General features: G+C 42.6%; 1 protein-coding gene and 1 long non-coding RNA gene across 4 annotated transcripts in view; one reads left to right on the top strand and one right to left on the bottom strand.

Annotated features, from left to right (window-relative positions):
- The window catches only part of LOC145720289 (uncharacterized), a 26,902-nt gene extending 15,005 nt beyond the window's left edge, over positions 1 to 11,897 (bottom strand). For 2 of the 3 annotated variants that reach the window (XR_014143209.1, XR_014143211.1), the window contains exons 1-2: positions 11,565 to 11,825; positions 5,751 to 5,904 (exon numbers count right to left, since the gene is read on the bottom strand). This is a non-coding gene — a long non-coding RNA (uncharacterized LOC145720289). Of the gene's footprint in view, positions 1 to 5,750; positions 5,905 to 11,564 lie in introns of all 3 variants that reach the window. The other variant, XR_014143210.1, reaches the window with a different exon arrangement.
- Positions 11,898 to 11,935: 38 nt separating this feature from the next.
- UCHL1 (ubiquitin C-terminal hydrolase L1) lies at positions 11,936 to 26,243 on the top strand. Its single transcript, XM_006734648.3, has 9 exons — positions 11,936 to 12,017; positions 12,134 to 12,145; positions 12,548 to 12,676; positions 15,834 to 15,984; positions 18,258 to 18,343; positions 18,422 to 18,469; positions 19,352 to 19,418; positions 20,341 to 20,399; positions 25,806 to 26,243. Exons 1-9 carry the CDS (start codon positions 11,985 to 11,987, stop codon positions 25,890 to 25,892), a joined length of 672 nt encoding a protein of 223 aa, XP_006734711.1. The 5' UTR covers positions 11,936 to 11,984; the 3' UTR covers positions 25,893 to 26,243.
- The last annotated feature ends 398 nt before the right edge of the window (positions 26,244 to 26,641 follow it).

Below are 26,641 nucleotides of genomic sequence, written 5' to 3'. Positions count from 1 at the left end.
GAGCCGAAGGCAGAGCCACCTAGGCATCCCTCTGTCAATATTATAAACACTGAAATCTTCCCAGCAGTTTTATAGCTGGATAAATATTTTCAAAGAAAAATATGGGACAATATGAAAATACCTCTTTTTTAGGATATTAGTTCTGTGACTTTCAAATATTTATTCAAAGCATATTTTACATTGTTGGAATCACATCGCACATAGTACTTGCATGCCACCTTTCCACTCTATGTTTTAATCATAAAATGTCTGCATGTTATTTTTAATGACTACCCTATAATTTTCTCAGTTTTCTGGAGAATTTTCTCAAGAATTTGGGATATGTTTTGAAGATAGAGCTGCCAGGATTTGCTGATGGACTTTGGGGTATGAAAGAGAGGACCCAGGGGTGATGCTGAAATTTTTTGCCTGAGCAATTAGAAGTTCAATGAAGTTGACTTTGTCTGGATGGGGAAGAGTGTAGAAGGGCAGGTCTGAAGAGAGGATGAAGAATTCATTTGGGGACAAGTTAGGTGCTAAACATCAAAATGGACATATGGAGTAAGCACTGGACAGGAGAGCAGAGGGGAGGTCTGACTGGAGATATAAATTTGGGAGTTCCCAGCATAAAGACAGGATTTAAGACCATAAGCTGCATGAGGTCTTCAAGGGCATGAGTACAGAGAACAGAAGAAATTCAACCACTGAGTGATGGGGACCACCTAATGTCTAGAGATGACAAGGGTGACAGAAAAGGAGAGTCAGTGAGGAGGGAGGAAATCCCAGAAGAGTTGTCTGTCCTGGATGCTGAGGAAGGAAAGTGTTTATGGGACAGAATGCTGCAGGTCATCTTAGGAAAAGGATGACAAGAAAGTATTCTTGAAGTAAAATGTGGCTATATCAAGGAAGATTTGGGTGGAGTGCTGTGAGCAAAACTATTATTGGAGTGGATTCAAAAGGTTAAAGAGAAATTTCTCCAAAGATATAAAATGGCCAATAAACAGATGAAAAGAAGCTCAGCACTATTAGCCATCAGGGAAAGACACATCAAAATGACCATGAGATACCATCTCACACCCACGAGGATGGCTAGAACCAAAGGAAAATAACAAGTGTTGATGGAGGATGTGTAGAGAAATGCTTTCACACAGGGGGACATTTTTAAAAGACCTTATACTGCCATTTTCCCTGATGTCAGCCAACATTTCCCTTCTTCAGCTTCTCAGGAATAGTTGATGTAGGAATGGAATGATCTGTTCCTTGGATGTCTCGTAAGCATATAAGGCTGAGTACTTTTTTATTGAAAGAGTTTTAATTACTTTATTATACAAGCAGGCTTTCTATTTTTTCTAGGTATTTACATTTTTTCTCTGAGTTTTCAAATTGATTGACGTAAAATTGTTCATGGTATTCTCTTACTGTCTTTTAAATCTGTAATGTGTATGTGACTGTGTTCCCACTTTATATTTTTAATATTTTCTATTTGTGTAATAATCTCTTTTTTCCCCACAAATCCTGCCTGGTGATTGTCTAGTTTATTAATCTTTTTTTATTTTTAATTTTTTTTGTTTCCCTCCCTTATTAATCTTTTTTTAAAAACCAACTTTTGTTGATCATCTCTATTGTGTTTTACTATATCATCTATTTCTGCTCATTATTATCTACTTTTTTCTACTTGCCTTGAGTTTATTTTTCTAACTTCTTCCGTTGGGTCCTGAGCTCACTAATTTTCCACATTGCTTCTTTTCTAATATAAGCATCTAATATTATGAATTTCCCTCAAATATTACTCTCATTGCATCTCATAAATTTTGATATTTCAACTTTTAATATTGTTCAGTTTTAAATATTTTCAAATTTCAATTAATGACTTTTACTTTGAACAATGATTACCAAAAAATTTACGTTTTAATATCCAAAGTTAATTTTATAGGTCTCATTTGTCATTTTATTGTTGGTATCTGAATTAATTGCATTGCATTTAGAAAACACTGTCTGCATAATACTGATTCTATGAGAATTTGTTGAGTCATGCTTTATGACGAGGCATTTAATCGACCTTTGTAAATGCTCCATGAACGCTTGAGAACAATGCACATTTTAAAATGGTCGGGTACAGAGTTTTATGTATGTCCGTTAGATTAGCACTGTTAGTTGTAGTGTTCAAAAAGACTTTGTTTAATCTTTTATATGCCAGGAGCTCTGCCAGCTGAGATGGGGGAGAGAGAGAGAGAGAGCAAGCAAGCTGCTAGGTTTCAGAGTAGCTGATTAAAGCAACATGCCAAGAATGAAAGAGCTGAGCCTTTATTCACTTAATGCTATGGTACAAGCAAGAGGCTAAAGTGGAGAGAATGCAGACTCCCCCTGTTGTATTTTCCCACAGGGAACAGCACACTGATCAAAGTCAGGTGGATCAGTGCAGATGTGGGGGTCACCCCACCATTGAGGGAGCCCCGGAACAAGAGTCTAATAGTTTTATCGACTGGGTGGTCCCAGTGAGGACAAGGGGGAAGGGCTAGGAGTGGAAAAATTCTGAGTCAGCCTGGGTAGAGGTGCCCTCAGGGTTTCGCCCTCTGCTCCCTAGAAGGAGGCCTCCGAAGGGGTACCTGGAAGACCTGTGCCCCAGGCTCGGAAAAAGACACCTAGAAATAAAGACTCTGGCACTAGGGATGCATATATGTGAAAGAGCATGATTGGCCAGAGAGGCGTAAGTCCTTGACTTCAGCTCTTCTCAAGGGCTGCAGTGCTTGGTGTCCGGTGTGGGATGGGAAGCTGCCCCCAGAAGGCCTGCCACATAACGCCGCTGTAATTGCCTAAGGTCAGGCCTGAGAAATCGCACAAATGTTTTAACTCAGAACCATACTCCTTACTACACTGTCTGCTTGACCCATTAATAATTGAGAAAGGTTGGTTCATGGTGATAGTGGATTTATCCATTTTCCCTGTAATCCTATCAATTTTTGTTTTACACATTTGAGGCTGCTTTATTAGAAGTGTACAATTTTGGACTCATTATACCATCCTGGTGAATTAAATAATCATAACAATGGCCTCTATTGGGGCACCTGGGTGGCTCAGTTGGTTAAGCGTCTGCCTTCAGCTCAGGTCATGATCCCAGGGTCCTGGGATCGAGTCCCATATCCGGCTCCTTGCTCAGCGGGGAGCCTGCTTCTCCCTCGTCCCTCTGCCTGCTACTCTGTCTACTTGTGCTCTCTCTCTCTCTCTCTCTGTCAAATGAATAAATAAAATCTTTAAAAAATAAATTAAAAAATAAAATAAAATCTTAAAAAAAAACCAATGGCCTCTATCTTTAATAATGTCTTTGCTTAACAATGTGTTATGCTGATGCTGATATTAATATAGTTATACTAGGTTTCTTTGGTTAATATTTTTCCTGGAAAACTTTTCCCCTTCCTTTTACTTTCAATCTTGCCATATCCTTATACTTTAGGCATGTCTCTCAAAAATAGGACACATCTAGGGGAACCTGGGTGGCTCAGTTGGTTAAGTGTCTGCCTTCAGCTCAGGTCAAGATACCAGGGTCCTGGGATCGAGCCCCATGTCAGGCTCCCTGCTCAGTGGGGAGTCTGCTTCTCCCTCTGCCCTTCCCACAACCCGCCCCCCCACTCATGCTCTCTTCTCTCTCTCTCTCTAGTAAAGAAATAAAATCTTTAAAAAAAAGAGCACATTATCTAGATTTTTAAAATCTAATTTGATAAAACATCTAAGTTTAGTCATTTATATTTAGTATGACTTATTTGGACTTTTTCCTATCCAACCTTGTTAATCCTATTTGTCCTGGATTTTCTGGGTTTTCTCTTATCTTGTGTTTTTGGGGATTTGATTATGTATTTTTTTCTTTATTCTATTTCTCTCTAATTGTTTGGATTTATATATTTTTCTTTTCTTTATTGATTTCCCTTGAGATGTTATCTCGACTATTTCACTTAACAAAGTCTAAAGTTAATTTCTTAACTTCGGCCAGAATAATAAAAGGACCTTGGAATACTTTTACTCTCATTGCACTTTCTCCCATCATATGTATTATTATGTTGAACAGTATTTTACTGCTATTTTTTTTATTAATACTATACACTAGATATTATTATACACAAATCTATTTATTTGGGTTTACATACATACCTCCCCTGAATATTATTTTAATCATTTTTCTCAGACCATCTACTGGATCATTATTTTTTAAATTATATCTTTTAGAAGTTTCTTTTCTATAGTTATCTAGGTAGTCAACTCAGCTTCTGTTTGTACATAATTTTTTTCACCTTTGTTTTGAAAAAATAGTTTTGCTGAAAAGAAATTCAAGGATGATAGTTATTTTCTCTCAACATTTTAAAGGTATATTATTCCACACTGTCTTTTGACTTCCTTGGTTCTGTGGAGGAGAATGGTGTCATCTTCATTTATGATTCTAAACTCTTTCCTTGTTAGTGGTTTTCTGCAGTTTCATTGCCTATATTTAAGCATGGATTTCTTTCTCTTTTTTCTTTTCTTTTTTTTTTATTTATTTTTTAATAAAGATTTTATTTATTTATTTAATTGACAGAGAGAGACAGCGAGAGAGGGAACACAAGCAGGGGGAATGGGAGAGGGAGAAGTAGGCTTCCCGCTGAGCAGGGAGCCCGATGCAGGGCTCAATCCCACGACCCTGGGATCATGACCTGAGCCGAAGGCAGTCGCTTAACCAACTGAGCCACCCAAGTGCCCCTCTCTTTTTTCTTTTAGAGATAAATGTGTTTCTTCAATTTGTCCCTTATTTTGAGAGAGCAAGAGAGAGAGAGCGTGCTACAGGGATGGGGTGGGGGAGAGGGGCAAGCTGCAGAGGGAGAGAGAGAATCCTAAGCAGTCTCCACACCTTGCTGGAGCCGGATGCCGAACTGGATCTCACGACCCTGAGATCATGACCTGAGTCAAAATCAAGATCAGATACTTAACAGACTGAGCCACCCAGGCACCCCATGATTTGTCCTTTTTGAGATACAATGTGGATTTTTTTCCTTCTTGACCTATAATGTGCTTCCCACTCTCCTTAGGTGATCAGAGTCCCCTTACTGAGGTAGGCATGAGGCTCAGTTCTGGTCAGTTTTCACAAGACCAGTTTTCAAGGGGTAAGGGCTGTTGGGGAAAGTTTCACAGCTGAGAAAAAGAAACAAACAGGGTATCTGCTTCTGGCATTACGGCTGACCTCCTGCTCTGAGGGGCTCTTCCACTGAAGGTCTACTAACACACTGCATAGGACACACTTTTTGATATACTGCTGGGCTCCCAAGAGTCAACAAAGATCTTCAAGGACAGTCCTCCTTTCTTCTCCTCTCCCATCACCCCCCCACAAAAGAAAATAGATTTGAGCTGGGGTCTGAGAAAGCATAGTGGAGCTGGGGTTAGAACAGTGAGCAGCCAGTTAGGAAGGAGGAAGAGAATAAATTCTGGTTGGGAACCCAGCAGAGCTGGCCACATAAATGGCGAAGTACTGGGAGGAGTATGTGGAGAAATGAAACTATAAATTTCTTAAGGTGGTAGATTTATGGGTTGAGGGTTTTTTTTTTAACTTTTTAAAAAAAATTCAATTAATTAACATATAATGTATTATTGGTTTCAGAAGTACAGTTCTATGATTCATCAGTCTTATATAATACCCAGTGCTCATTATATCACGCGCCCTCCTTAATGTCCATCACCCAGTTACCCCATCCCCCCACCCCCCTCCCCTCCAGCAACCTTCAGTTTGTTTCCTATGATTAAGAGTCTCTTACGGTTTGGGGTTGAGGGTTTTTGGTTATTTTTCCAATTTGACTTGTTCAGATGTTCTCTTTTTATTGCTTCATATCCTTAGGCCATTGAAGCTAAATGTCCAAGTAAGACCAAGACACTAGACATCTATATATTGATTTGTTCACTCTAAGGATTCTGAAAAAAAAAAAAATGCTTGGTTAGGTTAAGACTCAGCAGTGTTCTCAAGAAAACATTTCTTCCTGGTATATTTATAGACTTAAATTTTTTCTGCTTATCATATTCTTCATATACTAATCTCCTGGTAAAAGGAAATAGATAACAAATGGGTCTGAAGGACACTTCAGAAGCTGATTTTAACTGATCAATCTTGCTTATTGTATCCTAGTGACATTAAAAAGGCCTAATGGCAAAGGAACTAGAGATGAAAGGAGACTTAACCCAAACTTTTATATGATTTGGTCTATGTATCTTTTATTTTCTGCTGCTCAAGGTCCTTAGTATGCTGGACTAAGAGAAATCTTAGAGTTCATGAAATCCTCATTTCTCTGAGTACAAACTGACCGGGAATTTAATGTGAAGAGCTTGATACAAAAGACCATTTCCCTGTTTCTAAGATGCACACGTTTTTCATGTTTAAACATTTTTTTTTAAGATTTTATTTATTTATTTGAGAGAGAGAGAGAATGAGAGACAGATAACAAGAGAGGGAAGAGGGTCAGAGGGAGAAGCAGACCCCCTGCTGAGCAGGGAGCCCGATGTGGGACTCGATCCCGGGACTCCAGGATCATGACCTGAGCGGAAGGCAGTCGCTTAACCAACTGCACCACCCAGGCGCCTCTGTTTAAACATTTTTTAAAGGAAAATGCCTTACAATTGATAAATACATGTGGTGCACTGGGTCCCCCTCCTACCCCCTTGAAAAGCAGCTTTAAACTGATGATTTATCTTAAAAAGTTAGGAAACACGGTTTATGCCTTGTGTCTGTCATCTGCCAACCCCACTCCCAACCCAGGGAAGCCTAGTATAGTGTCCGGCACATAGTACACACTCAAAAAACATTTGTTGAGTGACTATATGAATACATGTAAGGTATAAGTCAAGGAGAACATGTATTCTCCTCCTTCACATTTATCTTTCTTCCTTCCGATGTACTTGTGACAACCCAGTAAATGAACTGCTTTTAGGAAAACAGGAGGGAAATTGACTTCGCCACGGGAACTAAGTGGGGTAGTTTCTTTGCATTACGTGTCATCTTCTTTGGTGTTATTTTTAACTTAAAAATCTGTGGATGTCAGAACTTACTTCTAGGGACATATTATTGACAGAGGAATTGTCAAGTAAGTTTAAAAATGTTGAGATGTACTCTGTCAATTATTAATGTCATGCTAATTATAAATTCAAACTAGACTCTTAGACCTCAAAGTGAGCAATGCTTATCAGAGGGTTGGTGACCTGCTCTGGCCCTGGACATTGCAGAAATCATTTCAGCTCTTCTCAGTGGCTGAGCTTCATCCTTATTTCTAGTGGTAATGACTAAGGTCCTAGGGCTGGGCCATAGATGGAGGCAGGCAGAAGAGTTGAACATGCACAAGTTTTGAAATCAAATGAAGTTGGGTTGAAACCCAGACTCAGACACTTAGTAGCTATGTGAACTTTAGCAGGTTAAACATCTTCTCTTGAGGCCTCAGTTTACTTATCTGTAAAATCAACATAGACATATGGATATTGGAGAATTGGTATGAGGAGTCATTGAGGATAACAAATACAATGTCCTTTGCATAACAAAAAAGGCTAGTTTTCCTTCCTTCCTCATCTCCCTCCTTGGGTAACTTCTATAGGAATACCCACACCTCAGAATATTTGGGAAGCATTGCTTCAGTGCTTGATATCCTGCCTTCATAAATACACTGTATACTCTACCCCTTCAACTAGCAAAACTCTTATGTCCTTAGAGAAGAGTTTTTCTATCATTGAGATTTGTGAATGACTCCTGTGATTTTTGCTGTATCTTATAGACCAATGATACAATTTGCTTAGTATATGTTAGACTTGCCCAAAGGTTTAACATGGGTAAAATCACAAACACGATATTCTAATTATATACACATACAAGAACATACAATTTCTCTGATGGGTATTAAAACAAATAACTACTACATTTTTGTGATTCACATGCAGTATGCTAATACAAGAATCCCAAACTACTCTAGGTATTTTATTTTATTTTTTTTAAAGGATTTTTTATTTATTTATTTGAGAGAGAGAGAGAGCACGAGTAGGGGGTAGGGTCAGAGGGCAAGGGAGAAGCAGACTCCCCACTGAGCAGGGAGCCCGACATGGGGCTGGATCCCAGGACCCTGGGATCATGACCTGAGCTGAAGGCAGATGTTTAACGGACTGAGCCACCCAGGCGCCTCTACTCTAGGCATTTTAAATAGAAAGGGAAAATAAATAAATAAATAAATAAATAAATAAATAAATAAATAAATAAAAAGGGATTTAATACAGGGAATTTGGTGCCTACAAAACCACTGGAAGAGGGCGCCTGGGTGGCTCAGATGGTTAAGCTTCTGCCTTCAGCTCAGGTCATGATCCCAGGGTCCTGGGATCGAGCCCCGCATCGGGCTCCCTGCTCAGCGGGGAGCCTGCTTCTCCCCCTCCCTCTATTTCTCCCCCTCCCTCTGCTTCTCCCCCTGCTCGTGTTCTCTCTCTCTCTCTCTCTGTGTCTCGAATGAATAAATAAAAATATCTTTAAAAACAAAAAACACTGGAAGTGCTGGAGGACTAAACTTGGGGCTGAGCCTTCAGGATTGACTCCCATAACACTGCAGAACTGACCTGCCAAGGATAATTGAGTTTCTGTTTTATTAGTCATCAGAATTATCAGAAGGTAGTTTTTAAAGGGTCCATCCCAAATCTTCATCATTGCTAGAAAAATAACACTTACGATAAAAAAAATCCTGCTGCTGGTGAATCAGAAATGGCATCTTTATGAAGGACAATTTATTCATTCATTGATTTTGTTTCTCCCCCTCTAACAGTTCTACTCCATGTTTATCCTATGTGTTTAATTGATTTTTTTAAATGCTTTTTTGTATGGCGATGTATGGTTACATACTTTTGTAACCATAGACTCTGGAAAATAAAAAAAGGAAAAAATGAATATAAAAATCAATTGTTCTATGATAATTGGCACATAGAGCTTCACACATATCCCTACTGAGTTTTTGACACCTTTATTGAGATACATTCACCCATTTAAAGTTTTTTGGTATATTCAGCGACACCTGGGTGGCTCAGTCATTGAGCGTCTGCCTTCGGCTCAGGTCATGATCCCAGGGTCCTGGGATCGAGCCCCGCATAGGTCTCCCTGCTTGGCAGAGAGCCTGCTTCTCCCTCTCCCACTCCCCCTGCTTGTGTTCCCTCTCTCACTGTCTCTCTGTCAAATAAATTTAAAAAATCTTAAAAAAAAAATTAAAGTTTTTTGGTATATTCATAGGAGTGTACAATCATCACCAAAATCTCTATTAAATTTCATCTTTATTATTTTTTTTAAAAGATTTTATTTATTTATTTATTTGATGGAGAGAGAGACAGCGAGAGAAGGAACACAAGCAGGGGGAGTGGGAGAGGGAGAAGCAGGCTCTCTGCCAAGCAGGGAGACCGATGCGGGGCTCGATCCCAGGACCCTGGGATCATGACCTGAGCCGAAGGCAGCCGCTTAACGACTGAGCCACCCAGGCGCCCCTCATCTTTATTTTTAATTCATTTTTCTAAATCTCATAATTCTGCCTTTCAGATTACTTATTCTTGCTTGCATGCATGCACTCTATTTCTGCTCCAATAAAACCGCACAAACAAGGGTTAAAACACTTGCCAGGTGGCTGCAGGTTGAAATGACTCCATTCAGCAGCACTTTTTTTTTTAAGGTAGAATAACTAAGTAAGTTATAAAACCACCCCAACTATGATATCAATTGATGCCAACCCAGGCAGCATGAAGAATACAATGGGGAATGTTTTGCCTGTTCTTCTAGCCGGTGACTCCAATGGAAAAGGAGAGAAGTGCTGGCTGGCATAACTTGTTCTAAATGCAGCCATTCTATTTTCCCAAGGCTCCTAGAATTTTGCTAAAGACTGACATCAAATCTCCTGGCCTGCAGTTTCAGCAATACACCCCTCCCCCGCTTTCTAAAGATCAGTAAGGTTTGTTTTTGTTCGGTCTCTGGCATCTCCTTGTGAGCAGGGAGTTTATTCATTGCTCTGATGCTTCCTGGCACACAGTAGGCCCTTGATATATATTTATTGTGAGTGAATAAATGCCTTTCACAGAGATTTCTCTAGTGTTTTCATGACCATTTTTACTATTTATTTTGGTAATAACTGTCACATGCTAACTTCTCCCTGCCCATCAGCCCTTATCTTAAATGTCACTTCCTACGGGAAGCCTTCCTGATTCTTCACACGAGATAAGGTGCTCCTAAGCTCTACTTGCCTTCATATCACTCTTATTACTGATTAAAATCTCCATGAGGGAAGTTTCGTGTTTATTTACTACTGTGTTTACCTTTATATTCCAATTCTAAGCTCAGTGCCCATCACATAGTAGATACTTAATCAGTATTTGTTGAATAAATAAAGTTAACTGGGATGTAATTCGTCTCTGTCTAAAGGCAAGAATTCATTCAGCATAGCCAGGTGAACTATTCACCTGTCTTGGCTTTCAAGTCGTCGTCTTCTTCTTCTTCTTCTTTTTAAAAAACAACTTGTTGAGGCATAGTTTAGAGATGATAAAATTCATCCATTAGATTCTTCTTCCTAATGTTTCTCTCTCATTTTTTCTGGGTGAAGGTCATTTTTCTAATGGTAAAAATGGGAGAAGATAGAAGTGGAATGGAATGTTAACTTGGAGAGAGAATGGGATCTTAGTGCCCAACTTACTAGGCTTTACTTCTGTTTCATTTTTCTTTGTGATCATAAGCAAATTGACTTCTCTAAGCCAGGAATTCTAATCTGTGAAGTTGAACTAGTAAATTTTTTCATTGGATCCTCTACGGATTACGGAGATGACATGCAAAAGATCTGTCCACTGAACCACTGTAGAGGTAATAATTCCAAAAAAATGTAAATTCCCTCTCTTCTCTCTGCCATCTATTAACCTGGGACCCCCTAAACAGTAGGTCTATTCTTTCACCATTATCATTATTTTGTTATGAGCATATTAAAACAACAACAACCTTCTTGACTCCTTAGCGTTTCTGCAAGCCCCATTTCATTCTCAGGTTTAGCTCTCCTGACACTATTCTTAGAGATTTTTGTCCTTCTTTTTATTCATTCTTCCGCATATGCTTTTTCTCTCCATCTTTTGCATATGCTGGTAGGAAATACAAGCCCCACCTGAGCTCATTAGAGAACAGTCGTTCCTTTGGTTGCCATTCTCTTTCTCCTTCACTGTGAATATTCCACTGAATTTTATTTTTCAAAGCCTCCCGTTCTTTTAAAAATGTGTTTTCTTTTACACCCTCTCGTCTCGAAATCGTACCTTTCTTTTCCTTGGATCTGTGTCCTAAAGTCTCCGACCGCCTGCCCCCTCTCTGTCTTAAATTATGGTCACATCCGCAAGGTTCCTATAGCTTCCCCATGACCAACCAATTCTTCCCCGGGAGTCACATTACATCAGCATTACTAATGCAATACCGTTTATCCTAGGCAGTCAATTAAAAACGAACCTCGGTACTGATCTGATTTAGCATGGAGGATGAATTGTCTTAAGGTCAAATGCAAACTGCTGCAAGATTTGGGAGACAGATAATTATATTCATACTAAATATATACCTGTTGAATTTGGGCTTTTTCTCAAAGCTTCAGAAACCCTGAGCTCTCCGATAATTGGGATGGTAAGAATGGTAGGTTTCCGGAAAGTTCGCAAAAAATTAGACTCCATCTAAACGACCGCTCCATACGCTCAAGGAACACCCACCAACAAAACCCACCCCCACAACCACCAGATTATCTCACCAGCAAGTGAGACTGCAAGGTTTGGGGGCCTGGCCGTACCATTCCGCGCGGCGCATGGGGGGGTTCGTGCCCATTTGGCTGCGACTGACCGTTTCCCCGTCGCTTGGTTTTGCCCCTGCTCCCCCTGCGCAGGCACCTAAAGTGCGTCAGGCCGGCGCTTTATAGCGGCAGCCTGGGCGGCTCCTTTTGCTGTTTTTCCTTTTCTCTTGATAGTGGGTCCTCCTACGCTCCGCGAAGATGCAGCTCAAACCGATGGAGATTAACCCCGAGGTAAGCGTCGGGTGCATCGTCGCCCGGGGAGCGCAGAGCTGAAGGTCAGCGCTCGCCAGGTAGCTGCCTCGATGACCGGCTTTATTTTTGTATTTTTTTTTGCATTTGCCTTTCAGATGCTGAACAAAGTGAGTGGCGTCTCGCACTGCCTCTGTCCCCTTCCCCCGGGAGCGCCGAGGCGGAGGCGCGCATCAGCTCCGGCTGTCTCGCAGGGACCCAGCGGCGTCCCGGGCGCCCTCCTTGTGCCGCGGCATCGGGGTCGGGGAGTGACTCTGCGGAACCGTCGGAGGTGGTGGGGGGAGGGTGCGGGCCCAGCTCCCGAGGGCGTGGCGCGGGCTTCGCGGGAGCCACGTGGGGGCCGCGCTTTGTGCTGTGTCATTGAGCCGGCGGGGGATGGGGGCGGGGCAGGTTGCGACTCCGCCCAGGCTGGGGTGGGGGCACCGAGGGCGCCGGGCCGGGCCCGCCCTCCGGCAGGCGCCCGCCACTCGCGGGGTCTCGGCGCGCCTGGCCGCCGTCTTTCCTCTCCGCAGGTGCTGGCCCGGCTGGGGGTGGCCGGCCAGTGGCGCTTCGCGGACGTGCTGGGGCTGGAGGAGGAGGCTCTGGGCTCGGTGCCCGCGCCTGCCTGCGCGCTGCTGCTGCTGTTTCCCCTCACGGCCCAGGTAGGGCGTGGGCCCGGGGTGCGTGGGCCCGGGGTGGTGCGCGCCGCTTCCAGAGCCGAGTGAGGCGCGGAGGACCGTGTGGACTCCCGGCTTCCCTCCCTTCCGCTCCCCTCCCGGACCGGGCGCCCATACCTGCAAAACTGCCCCCTTCCTGCGGGGGATGGGGTGAGAAGCCCGCCCTTTCATGGCATCTACTCATGGGTGGTTAGAGAATTTACTGGCTCCTCGCTCGTCCATTCAGCATTGCCGTGAATTTCAAGGAGAAGCAGCAGCATCTCCGTTCCATCATCTCCATTATCCAGAGAAGGAATTCATCCTATTCATGAGTTGGCCTCAACCTACGCGTTTCAGAGCCTTCCACTCCAAGGAATGGCTGGTTGTTTCCTTTCCCTTTAAGGGCTGTGACCTGCCAGTTTGTTTGGTTCTCAGACTCCCACCTTGCAGTAAAATGGGGAGGGGGGGACGGGCTTGCCTAAGCCACAGCAAAACAATAGGTTCTCTAATGCTCCATCTCCACTCCTGGGTCTTTGGTGGATTTGGGTCTCTTCCCACCCTCCACTCCCTACAACATGCACACTTGGTTTTTAGCCTCTCCGATGTGCTTTTTTAAAAAAAGCTTAATCATTTGTGTGTGGGGCCCTCCTTCCACCTCTCTTGTCTTTCCTCTCTGACCTTGTAGCTAAGTGAAATAGGTGGGCATTAAAGCAGTTTTAGAAACACCTTTTCATTTCCCTTTAGATGGTCTTCCTCCTACAAGTGTGCATGGATGTATGTACCTCAAAGACTGAGCATCAGATATAAAAAGGTAGCTGGGGTAATTGTTGTCTTGCGATGTATGAAATCCCACTAACTGGCATGGCATTGTCTTCTCTCCTATTGCTGTCACTTGACCCCCGATCTGGGAGTGGTGAAATCTGCATTAACAAAACCTGGGGCAGTAGCCTTTGGGGCATCATTCCAAACAGTGGAAGCTTTAACCGAAGCACCATGCTAGGGCTGGGTGTTCTAGAAGCATCCTCAGCATAAATTATTAAGTTCTGTGGGAAGTTGCAGGCATTCCTCCTAGGAAATGGGCTTGATATTGTGATTTAAAAACCCTTATTAAAGCTATTAGGATAATCCACTGACATGTTTTTTTATTGCCAAAGCCTTTGGTTAGGTAAACCCGAGCTGCCGAATAATTGCAAGTCAAATTAGCTTCCCTGTTGACAGAATCAAAGACAATCTCCTCTCTTCTTTGAGCCTCTGTCGGAGCGCTCTTATTAGAGGATCCATGATGACTCGGAGGTTTTGAGCAGCACTCCCAGGCAAGGCCTCTGGGAGGCAGTGGTGCATCGTGTTTGTCTTTCAAAAGCCCACTGCTTGCTTTTCACTGGATCAAGCTGCGCTTGTTAAAGAACGTTCTGATTTGAGTGATCTGGATGCTTAGTCCTTTAGCTCTAGCTGGGGCAGTCAGATTTGTTGAGCACCTAGTCTGTGATACAAAACACCAATTAGGCTAAACACTGAAGCAAATTCAAAGAAAAGTTGAGGATTATATGTTGATTTCCAAATAAGCTGATGTTAATTTAGAAAGCATCTGATTTTGTCTAAGAGTGTTATGAAATCTTAACTGGACCAGTTTTTTTTTTTTTTTAAGATTTTATTATTTGAGAGTGAGGGAGAACATAGAGCGAGTGGGAGTGCGGGCACAAGCAGCAGGGAGGGGCAGAGGGAGACTCCCTGCTGAGCAAGGAGCCTGATTCTCGGGGCTCCATGCCAGGACCCTGAGATCCCAGCAGAAGGCAGACGCTTAACCGACTGAACCACCCAGCTGTCCACTAACCAGTTCAGAAACATTTTAAGTGATAATGAAATATTTGCAGAAGTAGCTCCATGCAAGAGCTCAAACACCTAAAGAATGGTGCTATCCCATTAAACAAACCCAGAAAAGTGAAAATCCTTAACAGCCCATGAATAGTAACTCATTTCAAAGACATGGTAGATCTTTGATGTTAGAACTTCCAATTAGTTGGTCTTGTGAGGTAGGGAGATCTTACTCATCTGATGGCGTCACAGACCAGGCTTAAACTAAGTCAGTTATGTGTATAGTAATGCAAGGCTACTGGAATTACAAATATACTTCTAGGGGCACCTGGCTGGCTCATTGGGTGAAGTGTGCAACTCTTGATCTCAGGGTTGTAAGTTAGAGCCCCACATTGGGTGTAGATTACTTAAAATATTAAAAAAAAAAAAACCATCAACAACAAAAACAAAGGAAACGTACTTCCGATGTTCTGTCCAATTATACTAGTTACGACACATTAGTGTTTCTATGGTAGCAGTACCGTGCTTTAACTGAGAAGTCCTACCTTTAAGGTCTAAAATCCATTAGTGAAAGGTCCAGACAAGCCCCCTAAATTACTATACAAAGAGCAGATGGATTCTTTGAGGAAAACTATCTCTAGTCTCATTCATTTACTGATCCCTCCTCCCATTGTTAATCTGTCCTCAAAATGTATTGTTGACAAGGACAGGCAAGTGTCACATCTTCTCTTGTAGGGTGAGAAGATTTTGTGGAATCACAGCCCAGAACCCTAGGTCAGTTGTCTTTCCTTCCAAAAAAAAAGTGAGGGAATAATTTCTTAAAATTGTTCTTTTCAGCAGCTAAGTCTTGTTTTGTATTTGTTATTGAAAAGAAGTACACTTGGACACAGTAGAAGTAGAACTTTAAAGAATACTGGGATATAGACTGGCTGGTGTTTATTAGGATGTTAAATTGACCAAAGCTTGATTGGGGTCCTGTGTGAAATATAGTTGGTGGTGGTGGTTTAAGGACAAAAAAAAATGAACGTGCCTGTTTTTCTGACTTCAGGACACCACACATTTTCAAGCTAAAAGGTTGCAGTGGTGTCTAGACAAATCCTTGGGCAACATCCAAGGCCATGACTGCACTGCAGCATCAGGGTGGAGTCTCAGAACCTCTCAGAACCCTACGGGCTGGCGTGGGTGTGGGACGCAGACAGGCGATCCTCTGGGTGCTGGCCAGCACCTAGAACCAAGGCTCCTGGTCACACATCCCACTTGTGTTTCCATTTAGGTGGTAGAACTTGCTGTGCTGCCGTCTGTTAGGGCTTTGCATTTTCATGAGATCTAAAAAAATGTTTTATATTCACAGCATGAGAACTTCAGGAAAAAACAGATTGAAGAGCTGAAGGGACAAGAAGTCAGTCCTAAGGTGTACTTCATGAAGCAGACCATTGGCAACTCCTGTGGCACCATCGGGCTTATCCATGCCGTGGCCAATAACCAAGACAAACTGGAGTTTGGTAAGTGGATTTTGAGGGCAGTCCTCTGGTTGACCTCTAGTTAACCAGAGCTTGTGATCCCCAAACCCCCAGGGGTCTGTTCAGCGAAGTCATCGCCTTACATTTTTTTGAAACCTACTGATCTGGATGTAATCAGTAGGCAAATTAATGATGGATTTTCTTTTGAGGAAAGGAAACTCCTTTTCCAAGAAACGTGGTCTAGCTTCTTCCACCTGGAAGGAAGAGGGAGAGAGAGGTAGTTCCGTACTACTTCCCTGCATATGCGTGATTCTCATGTGCCCTTGTTCAAGGCTCGACACTTCAGAAGAATGAGAGATGATGTTAAACCATAAAATATCACCACTTAGGACCTGTCTCTAATGGTTCTGGGTCTCTTAAGCAACAGGAGAACCAAAGTAGCCTAGAGCAGCCAAACGAAGATACCGTGAAGGTTCCTGCAGGGAAACATAGCAGCTTGAAACCTTGAAAGGATCCAGCTGCGAACAAGGGTCTGGGGTCTTAGCTCACTTCCAGAAAGGAGTCTCAGCCCTCAGGCTTGTCAGAAGCACAATGAACAGCACGAAAATATGTTAAAGTACATGGCATAATGCGTGCTAGAGGCCAAGGGTCAACAAACTTTCTTGAAAGGTGAGAATAAATCTTTTAGGGTTTTGAGGGCCAGTGGGTCTCTGTCTTTGCAGTTTAAAAGCAGCCCCAGGCAAGATGTAAACCAGTGGATGTGGCTGTGTTCCAATAAGTCAAAAATAGGCACAGTAGTTTGCCAACTCCTGATTTAGACAATGGATGGGGGTGGCTAAGAATGGAATAATTTCAGCTAATATAGTCCACGGTGTTGCTTGGAGCAGGTCAGATATGGGTTTTTTTGGTTTTGTTTTGTTTTTTAAGCAAGGTAAGTGTGGCCAAGACTGCTGCTGGTATACTTCCGAAATTAAAAAAAAAAAAAAAGGGTGGGGGGCAGTGCGCCTGGGTGGCTCAGTCGTTAAGCGTCTGCCTTTGGCTCAGGTCATGATCCCAGGGTCCTGGGATCGAGCCCCGCATAGGTCTCCCTGCTCAGCGGGAAGCCTGCTTCTCCCTCTCCCACTCCCCCTGCTTGTGTTCCCTCTCTCGCTGTCTCTCTCTCTCTGTCAAATAAATAAAAATCTTAAAAAAAAAAAGGGGGGGTTGCTTGTCTGGCCATAAAGATCCAAATCTTCTAGAACTCAATTTATCAAATATTGACTTGGCATGTTAAGGAGGTGTAGATTGATCCTCTATTTCTTCTGCAGTAAGTCTCACTTCAGAGTCCTGTGTTTGGGAGGTCAGCAGAAGCTACGAGAACTCTTGTAGCCGTGGTCATGATCGTGCCACAGGAAAGTAATCGGAGTCCTAGCCCTCCCCGTAAAATGAAGAGGATTCCTTCCAAATTTTAAGTGGTCTTCACTTATTTGTTTGAGTTTAGAGCTGGAAGTTGGAATGCGGTCTTTGAAATACAAATCGATCTTGCTCTAGACATGTCTTCAGCGTCTCCTAGATTTAGCCACATTGAGCAGTGACAAAATGCTTATACCAAACTGTCAGCTGGTCATTTGTCTCTGGGTCAGACTACTAGGCACTTTACATTTCTTCTTAAGATCCTTAAGTTAATGTCTTTCTGGATATCCGTACTACTAAGATTGCATTTTCTACCCTGACGTAAAAAATCTTGGTTTGAGAACCTATTATTAGACTAGAATGTTGTTGAACCATGTAGGGTTGTGTGTAGCCAGTTGCTATAGATAATAGCGATTAGAAGGGCGCCAGGCTGGCTCAGTCTGTAGAGCGCGTGAGTTCCAAGTCCCCGGTTGGGCATGGAGATTACTTAAATAAATCTTGACAAAAACCAAAAAAAAATCCAACTAGCAATAGACAAGACAGTCCCTGCCTTTATAGCAAGACAGATCTCACAAATACATGTTCCAAATGCATAAGCACCGTAAGGAAGGTGATGGGGATTTGAGAGGTTGAGTGTGAGGTGGGAGGGGAAAAGCGTCCGGATGGCTGGGAAGAGCTGCAGGAGAGGGCTTGGCGCCCTCTGGAGGAGCGGAGAGTTCATCGGCTTGAATGCAGGGAGAAGGGACTGGTTGGAAAGAGGCTGAGGGAGAAGGGACAGCTCATCTACCCCTCCAGGGCCATAGTAAAGACTTCAGTCACCGAACGTGGCTGGCTGTGTAACAGCCTAAGTGTGCTGTAAATGTGCACCCATTTGCACTATTCTGTCTTTACTAATGTGCTTTTTTTTTTTTTTTTTTTTAAAGAGGATGGGTCAGTCCTGAAACAGTTTCTTTCTGAAACGGAGAAGCTGTCCCCTGAAGACCGAGCAAAATGCTTTGAAAAGAACGAGGTAGGAAAATTACTTCCAGAGCGTCAGTTTTAAATGACTACAGAGGTTTTTGTGCTCATTATTCTCTCTTGTCTGCAGGCCATTCAGGCAGCCCATGATGCCGTGGCACAGGAAGGCCAATGTCGGGTAAATGCAATTACAGATCAGAGCCAGGCTGCCCAGGCGGCTCTGTGTCTCCCCTGGAATACATACAGGAACCTCTTACCTGAACACAGCAGACCTTTCCACCCAAGGCCAATTAAGACCAATGAAGCCCAGAAAACTCTTCCAGAATCATGCTTTGATCGGACCTATTCGTTGAAATGGCTCTTCAGAAATCTAATTGGCAGTAAACATAGTCTTGAGTAAATTCAAACAGTATTTTGTTTAGATCCAAATGATTCTGAGAGGAATATCCCCCTCCTGGCAACTGAGCATTTCACATACTCTTCCCACAGACTGTTGGAGAGAGTAAGATTACCAGCAAGGACTGACGGTTTCTAGAAGGCTTAAATATATCGTTAACCTGAACACAGTCCTTTAATCAACAGTTAATTAGATTTAAGTCTGTATCCGTGCCTTTATAACTACTGTTGGCCCTACCACTTTCTAGTCTTGACCTTGGGTGAAATACTTAATCCTTCCTAAGCCTGAATTTCCTCCTCAGGAAAAAGTCATAGCTTTCTGATAGTTACTATATTTATTTTAATAGATTAAGGTTTTATGATAGTCTTATAATATTGTCTAGTATATAGGAAATACATAAGTGTTAGCTATGCTAATTAAAAATAATAAGCAAGTCAGTTCCAGCGCATTATACTTAAAGAGTGACAGAATTTATTTTTAATAAATTAAGTTCTGTTCTTAAAATCATATTGCAAAATATGTGTATTAAATCAACATGTTACACATTTTGAACTTACACAATATTATGTCATGTATCTCAGTAAAGCTGAAGGAAAACATTTTTAATGCAGTATATAGTACAATCAAAACTCATCTTCAAAAATATTTCTTGACTCTCCTCAGGTAGATGACAAAGTGAATTTTCATTTTATTCTGTTTAACAACGTGGATGGCCATCTCTACGAACTTGGTAGGTTTCACTCCATTTTTGGAACCCCACATAGTTTCAGGCATTCTTCCAGATGAAATTCCTCTTACGGTATTGGTGCGTGACTTTGTGGCAGTTAGCGTATCTTTATGAAGTGTGTCTTTGTTCACAAAGCCAAAACAACAAGGTATTCTCACTGGGGCACTTACCCCTTTTTCACACAGAGCACTTCCACCACCCATCAGGCAGTGACCTGCAGAAAGAATGGTTTTAGTCCCAAACCGGCAAAGAGATCCGTGCCAGTTCAAGGCATCCGTGTTCAGGTTTTCTCTTCCCACCTTCCCCTACAGCATTACCACTGTAGGATCTCCCGCAGCATCCTGACAAGGAATACTTTTGGAAAAAGATAAATGCCTCAATGTGATCTTGTTTGCATAGGAAGAATTTGGACATGTTGGGGGGTAATTTCTCTTAGCTGGTATATGCCAACAAGAAAGATAGCCATCTGGTAAAAGTCATCCCCTTTGTATTAATGAAGACTTGCAGCCATGTTGCCTCGAGAACCACCTATAAGCAGACAAGAGCGAAGGAGACTTGGGGCCAGTAAGCAGTCATTAAGGGGCAGTGAGATCTGAAAGATCGCTTCTTGGCTCCACCTCCTCGGTACCTCAGAGGCTGCGTCTGCCTTTTGCTCTGGGACCCTTCCCAGGAGATGTGGCCCAAGCCTTTCTGTTAGGGTGACCACATTGGGCTTGTGTGGTCCTGTTGCTTGAGGATTAGAATTGCCCCGGGTGGGTATCCAGGAGCATTCGAACTTCCTTTCCATCCGATTGCTTCTGACCAGCCTTCCTCTGTGGGAGTGGCAGTGGTATTTGGGAGATGGAAAACTTCTCTTTAGGCTGGGTAAGCACGGCAGCCAGAAAATCTGCAGAGAAAGTTGAGCTGCCTGGCTTCTCTGTTCCAGATGGACGAATGCCTTTCCCGGTAAACCATGGCACCAGTTCAGAGGACTCCTTGCTGCAGGTAATCTTTGGAACCCATCTTCCACTGAGGCCCACCTTTCTTTGGCCATATTGTCTCAGGTGGTAGTACTTCTTCAGGGCAGCCAGCACCCCATCGTCTGGGTTAATAGCAGTCTTTAGGGCTTAAAGATTATTTTAGTAATTTTTTTTTTTTTTAAGATTTTTAAATTTTTATTTATTTGACAGAGAGATAGCGAGAGAGGGAACACAAGCAGGGGGAGAGGGAGAGGGAGAAGCAGGCTTCCCGCGGAGCAGGGAGCCCGATGTGGGCTCAATCCCAGGACCCTGGGATCATGACCTGAGCCGAAGGCAGACACTTAACGACTGAGCCACCCAGGCGCCCCTATTTTAGTAATTCTGTCTACTGTATTTTCTAGCAAATGGTCTTAAACAGGATCCTCCAGAGCAGCCCTGACTGATCTGTATCGTGTGCTGACTTTAGTCCAGGGTTAGAATTAGCCTGCAAGCCATTGCTTTACTTCCTTGTGGGATTAAGGTGACCATTGTCCTCTTGTCAGATTACATCACAGCTAACCACTCAAGGGACCCAACCTGAGCCTTTCTTTTTTTTTTTTTTAAAGATTTTATTTATTTATTTGAGAGAGAGAATGAGAGAGAGCACGAGAGGGAAGAGGGAAGAGGGCAGAGGGAGAAGCAGACCCCCCTGCCGAGCAGGGAGCCTGATGTGGGACTCGATCCCAGGACTCCAGGATCATGACCTGAGCCGAAGGCAGTCGCTTAACCAACTGAGCCACCCAGGCGCCCCCCAACTTGAGCCTTTCTTAATCCCTGTCACACTGCTGGATTAGGGTCTGTCTTACAGCTGGTGTACTAGGGATTCCAGTTGGGCCGTCGACTTCAGTTTTTTCTTCTCCTGGGGCCACTGTTAGAGGATGAGAGGAGCAGATTCAGAACCTGCCTCGATAACTTTAAGATCTAGGATCACTGTCCTACTGTAAAGGATTCCAGAGACCTCTTAGTTCTGGACAAGGGCTGATAGACTACCTGGGGCCCCTTCCCCCTAAAAACAAGTCTCTAGAATTGAATCAATTTACTGTTATAAAGGGAAGTTGCTTAATTGTGATAAGAAAAAATGCTGTTAAGGTGTAAGTACTTCATTTGCAGTAATAACTAATCTTTTTTGAGTGCTTGCTGTGTGCAGATGAAGGGCTGGAAAACTTTCTGTAAAGAGCCAGGTAGAAAGTATTTCAGGCTTCGTGTGGCATTTGGCTCTGTTGCAAGGACAGGCATACCTCAGGGATGTTGTGGGTTCAGTTCCAGACCATTGCAGTAAAGCGAATATTGCAATGAAGTGAGTTAAATGAAATTTTTAGTTCCTGGTGCATATAAAAGTTCTGTTCGTACTCCATTGTAGTCTGTTAAGTGTACAATAGCATTCTGTCTAAAAGAACAGTGTGCATATATTAATTAAAAATACTTCATTTCTAAAAAAAATGCCTACCATCATGTGAGCTTTCTGAGTTGTAAAGTTTTTGCTGGTGGAGGTCTTGCCTCCATGTCGATGGTTGCTGACTGATCGGGTGGTGGTTGCTGAAGGTTGGGGTGGCCGTGGCAATTTCTTAAAATAAGCCGTCAGTGAAGTTTGCTGCATCCATGGACTCTTCCTTTCATGAATGTTTTCCCTGTAGCATATGATGCTTTTGATACAGAATTTTACCCACAGTAGAACTTCTTAAAATTGGAGTTAATCCTCTCAAACCCTGCTGCTGCTTTATCAACTTCGTTTATGTCATATTCTAGCCCCGAAAGCCTTTGTTGTCATTTCAGCAGCCTTCACAGCATCTTCACCAGTGGATCCCATCTTAAGGAACCACTTTCTTTGCTCATGATGAGAAAACACCTCATCCATTCAAGTTTTCTCATGAGATGGCAGCAATTCAGTCCCACCTTCATGCTCTGCTTCTCATTCTAGTTCTTGTGCTCTTTCCACCACACCTGCAGGTACTTCTTTCACTCAGTCTTGAACCTCTCAGAGTCCCATGAGGGTTGGAATTCATGTCTTCCAAACTCCTGTTCAGGTTGATATTCGATCTCTTCCCATGAATCAGGAATGTTCTTAATGACCTCTAGAATGGTGAATCCTTCCCAGCAGATTTTCAGTTTACCCGGCTCCATCAGAGGAATCACTCACTATGGCCTTACGAAATGTGTTTCTTAAAAAGACTTGCAAGTTGAAATGACTTCTTGATTCATGGGGCTGCAGAGTAGACGTTATTTAGTAGGCGTGAAAACACAAATCTTGTCCATCTCCATCAGAACTGTGTGGGTGCACTGTCAATGAGCAGTCCTTTTGAAAGAAATCTTTTTTTCTGAGCAGGAGGTCTCAAGAGTGGGCTTAAAATATTCAGTAAACCATGTTATAATAGATGTGTTGTCATCCAGGCTTTGTTTTTCCAGATGTAGCCTACTTCTTAAGGGCCCTAGGATTTTCAGAATGGTAAGTGAGCATTGGCTTCAACTTAAAATCACCAGCTGCATTAGCCCGTAATAAGAGAGCCTCTCCTTTGAAGTTTTGAACCCAACCATTGACTTCTCTCTAGCTATAAAGTCCTACATGGTATCATCTTCCAATAGAAGCCTAGGTCATCCATGTGGGAAGTCTGTTGTTCAGTGTAGCCACCTTCATTAATGATCTTAGCTAATCTTCTGGATAATGTGCTGCAGATTCTCCATCACTTGCTGCTTCACCTTGCACTTTGATGTTATGGAGACAGCTTCTTTCCTTAAACTTGGACCAACCTCTGCTAGCTTCAGACGTTTCTGCAGCTTCCTCACCTCTCTCAGCCTTCACAGAATTGAAGAGTTAGGGCCTTTCTCTGGATTAGGCTTTGGTTTAGGGGAATGTTGTGGCTGGTTTGATCCTCTGTCCAGATCACTCAAACTTTCTCCATGCCAGGAATAAGGCTGTTCTGCTTTTTTATCATTCATGTGGTCACAGGGGTAGCACTTTTAATTTCCTTCAAGAACTTTTCCTTTGCATTCACAACTTGCTAACTGTTTGGCACAAGAGTCCTAGCTTTTAGCCTATCTCAACTTTCAACGTGCCTTCCTCACTAAGCTTAATCATTTCTAGCTTTGGATTTAAAGTGAGAGATGTGTGACTCTTCATTTGAACGCATTAGAGGCCATTGTAGGGTTATTAATTGGCCTAATTTCAATATCATCTCGGAACAGGGAGGCCTGAGGGGCGAGAGACATGGGGGAAAAGCTGGTCACCGGAGCAGTGAGAACACACACAACATTTATTGATTGAGGTCGCTCTCTTGTATGGATGTGGATTGTAGCACTCTAAAACAATTTAATAGTGACATCAAATATCACTAATCACAGATCACCATAATAAATACAATGAAAAAAGTTTGAAATACTGCAAGAATCACCAGAATGTGACACAGAAACACAGATGCTATTGAAAAAAGGTGCTGGTAGACTCGCTTGATGCAGGGTTGCTAAAAACTTTGCATTTGTAAAAATGCAGTCTCTGAGAAGTGCAGTAAGACGAAGTGCAATACAATGAGGTATGCTTGTATTCCATTCTGAGACCACGTCTAAGTGAATATGTGGCCGTATTCTATTAAAACTTTATTCATAAAGATAGGCAGCAGGCTATAGTTTGCTGACCCCTGTGCTAGATGCTATTCTAAGTGACTTCTAGCTTTTAGAGAATGCTTTTAATGAGGCTCTGAGGTGGGTATTATACCCACATTTTACAGGTGGGGAAACTGAGGTACAGGAGGTTAAGTGATGCTCAGGGTCGATGACTTAAATGGCAAAACCGTGGTTCAAAATCTGGGCAATCCTAGCCACTGTTCAGTACTACCTTCCTGGGTAATAGACCTGGCTTTGGAATGTCCTAAACCTCATGACCTCAAGGTGCTGGTGGACCAAATTATGCCGCAAAGGAGGGAGGGTCACTTTTCTCTAGCCTGCTGTCACACACACCTGAGATCAGTTAGAGCTAATTCTCGGATATACGAGGGGCATATGGGAGTAGTAATATGGAATGAGAAATGGATCTAGAAAAGCAGGATTGAGGGTGATTTGCAGTAGAATTTACTTAGGGGAGAGAGTAAGAGGCAGAACTTCTGGTGATGACCCATTTGGGGGAAAGACTGGTCCTTCTAATAAAGCTCTAAGGTACTTCCGTATTGAACACTGCTAATACCACAAAAATGTACTCCACATAGGATACCAAAAACTGTTACTTGAGTAGAATTTATGAGGTGTGGGGAAGGTAAAACCCTGTTTAAAAAAAAAAACAATAAAAACTAACTAGAATCTCACTTAAATGGAATAAACCAGCATCTTAATTAGTGAAAATTCTTATCCTAAGTAAGGCTGGTTGTATATGGTTGAAGCTGTATTAGGTTGTCTGAAGTATATAGTAAATTGTTGCTAAACTGGTAAGAAATGACATAAACTTAACCCATGAATTCTGAGGTCACTGCTCATGGTCTGTAGGAGATGAATGACTATTCCCTTTATAGACACACCTTTTAATAGTCGTTATCCGTGTGGGTCCTACAGGAAAGGTCTGGAATAGCAGTATAATAACTCTGATTGAGAATGAAATATGTAGATGTCAATCTAGAATCCCCTCTAGACTGGTTCTAAAGCAGGAGCAAAACTGGATGTGGCTGATGCCTTTTAAGGGCCAGCTCATGGAGTCGATGGTTTTTAGACCTTGGGAGTGATGCGTCATGACTGTTCTGTCCTCTTAAAGGTCTTATATTTCATATGGTTTGTGGAGCTATTTTTCCACTAGACTTTTTACAGATGAAGCAGTGATTGATATTTACTATGCCAAGGCGTTTAAACCCTAGAATTTGGGATCAATTTTCTATTACCAATCTTTGTAATCTGGGTCTTAGAACTAGTAACACATGTCCTTCCACCATGGATAAGTCATTAACACCTGGAACACCAGGCATTTAAGGCTGTTCCGTAAAATGTTTACTTGAAAGGAATTTGTGTTTACTTGGAATTTCTTGAGTTAGGGGAACTTTTTTCTTAGGCCCCCTAATGGGAGAGAGGATCTATTTTTTACCTTGTTGCTATTTGAGGAAAAGTGCATTCCTAGTGTATGTAGTTTTCTTGTCAAAACCAGGCACAAGGTGGAGGAAGCCCAGAGCACTTGGTGAAAGTTTTAAATAAGTCAAAGCTTCTAAAGTCAAGTCTGTGCATGAGTTCTTGTCTTGCCCAACACCTGATTTTTTTTTAATTAATTAATTTATTTATTTTTGGTCTGAAGCCAGCCCTGGTTTACAAGTTTAATGGGAGGTTTGAAGTTGATCAGGGTGACCTCTGCGCCTTACCGTTAACTTTCCTGTTGGAACTTCCTTTTGAGCCGCTGCTGTTTGGATATGAATGACCTTTCTCCTTTCAGGATGCCGCCAAGGTCTGCAGAGAATTCACCGAGCGTGAGCAAGGGGAGGTCCGCTTTTCTGCTGTGGCCCTCTGCAAGGCAGCCTAATGCCCTGGGGGGATGTAGCCTTTTCCCACCCCTTTCCCTTATATGTGAAACCCACCCTCACCAATGCAGTCCAGAATGCTTCAGTACTTGCGGAACACAGCTGTTCTCCTTTGGTTCTGCAGTTACGCTCTTCCCCTCGGCCACACCCAAGCACTAGCAGAGCTCAGCTGTCGATCGAGCAGTTTGGTATAAGCTTCAGATGGTGAAGCATTCCCCTCCCCCCCATGTATGTATTGTACCTCAATAGCTAATGCTTTAAATGGCTACTACTTTGGTTTGCGTCTGTAAGTTAAGGCCTTGGATGTGGTTTGTTTGTCCTTAAAAGAAATAAAACTTTTCTGCTGATTAAGAGATGAGCCTCAACTGGTTTCCACTTTCTCTTTTATCTTCCCCTCCAGTGCTATATGGTTATGTCTTCCATAGAAGCAACTCCTAGGGCACAGGGTAGGCAAATTACCATAAAAGTAGTATTGGTTCAGAGTCTCCAGACTTTTTTCTATTCATTGATTGATTGATTGATTTATCTTAAAGATTTTCACTAATCTCCACACCCAACTTGGGGCTCGAACTCACAACCCCGAGATCAAGAGTCACACGCTCTACCGACTGAGCCAGCCTGGCGCCCCTTTCTATACATTCATATTACTGTGTATACCTGTAGACTTAAAATTTTTTAAATAGACTTCCATTTTAGATGAATTTTTAGATTTACAGAAGATTGAGAAGCTCTTAGAGTTCCCATATATTCC

Source organism: Leptonychotes weddellii, chromosome 2 (genome assembly GCF_054177405.1).
Source record: "Leptonychotes weddellii isolate Sample4059 chromosome 2, ASM5417740v2, whole genome shotgun sequence".
Classification (NCBI taxonomy): Eukaryota; Metazoa; Chordata; class Mammalia; order Carnivora; family Phocidae; genus Leptonychotes; species Leptonychotes weddellii.
This window is presented reverse-complemented; position numbering and strand designations above follow the sequence as displayed.

Bases quoted from the DNA above. Each gene is read 5' to 3' on its own strand.
- UCHL1 (XM_006734648.3), top strand. From the start codon at position 11,985: ATGCAGCTCAAACCGATGGAGATTAACCCCGAG. The intron at 12,677-15,833 runs GTAGGGCGTGGG...TTATATTCACAG, and splicing joins TGTTTCCCCTCACGGCCCAG to CATGAGAACTTCAGGAAAAA. The intron at 15,985-18,257 runs GTAAGTGGATTT...TTTTTTTTAAAG, and splicing joins CCAAGACAAACTGGAGTTTG to AGGATGGGTCAGTCCTGAAA.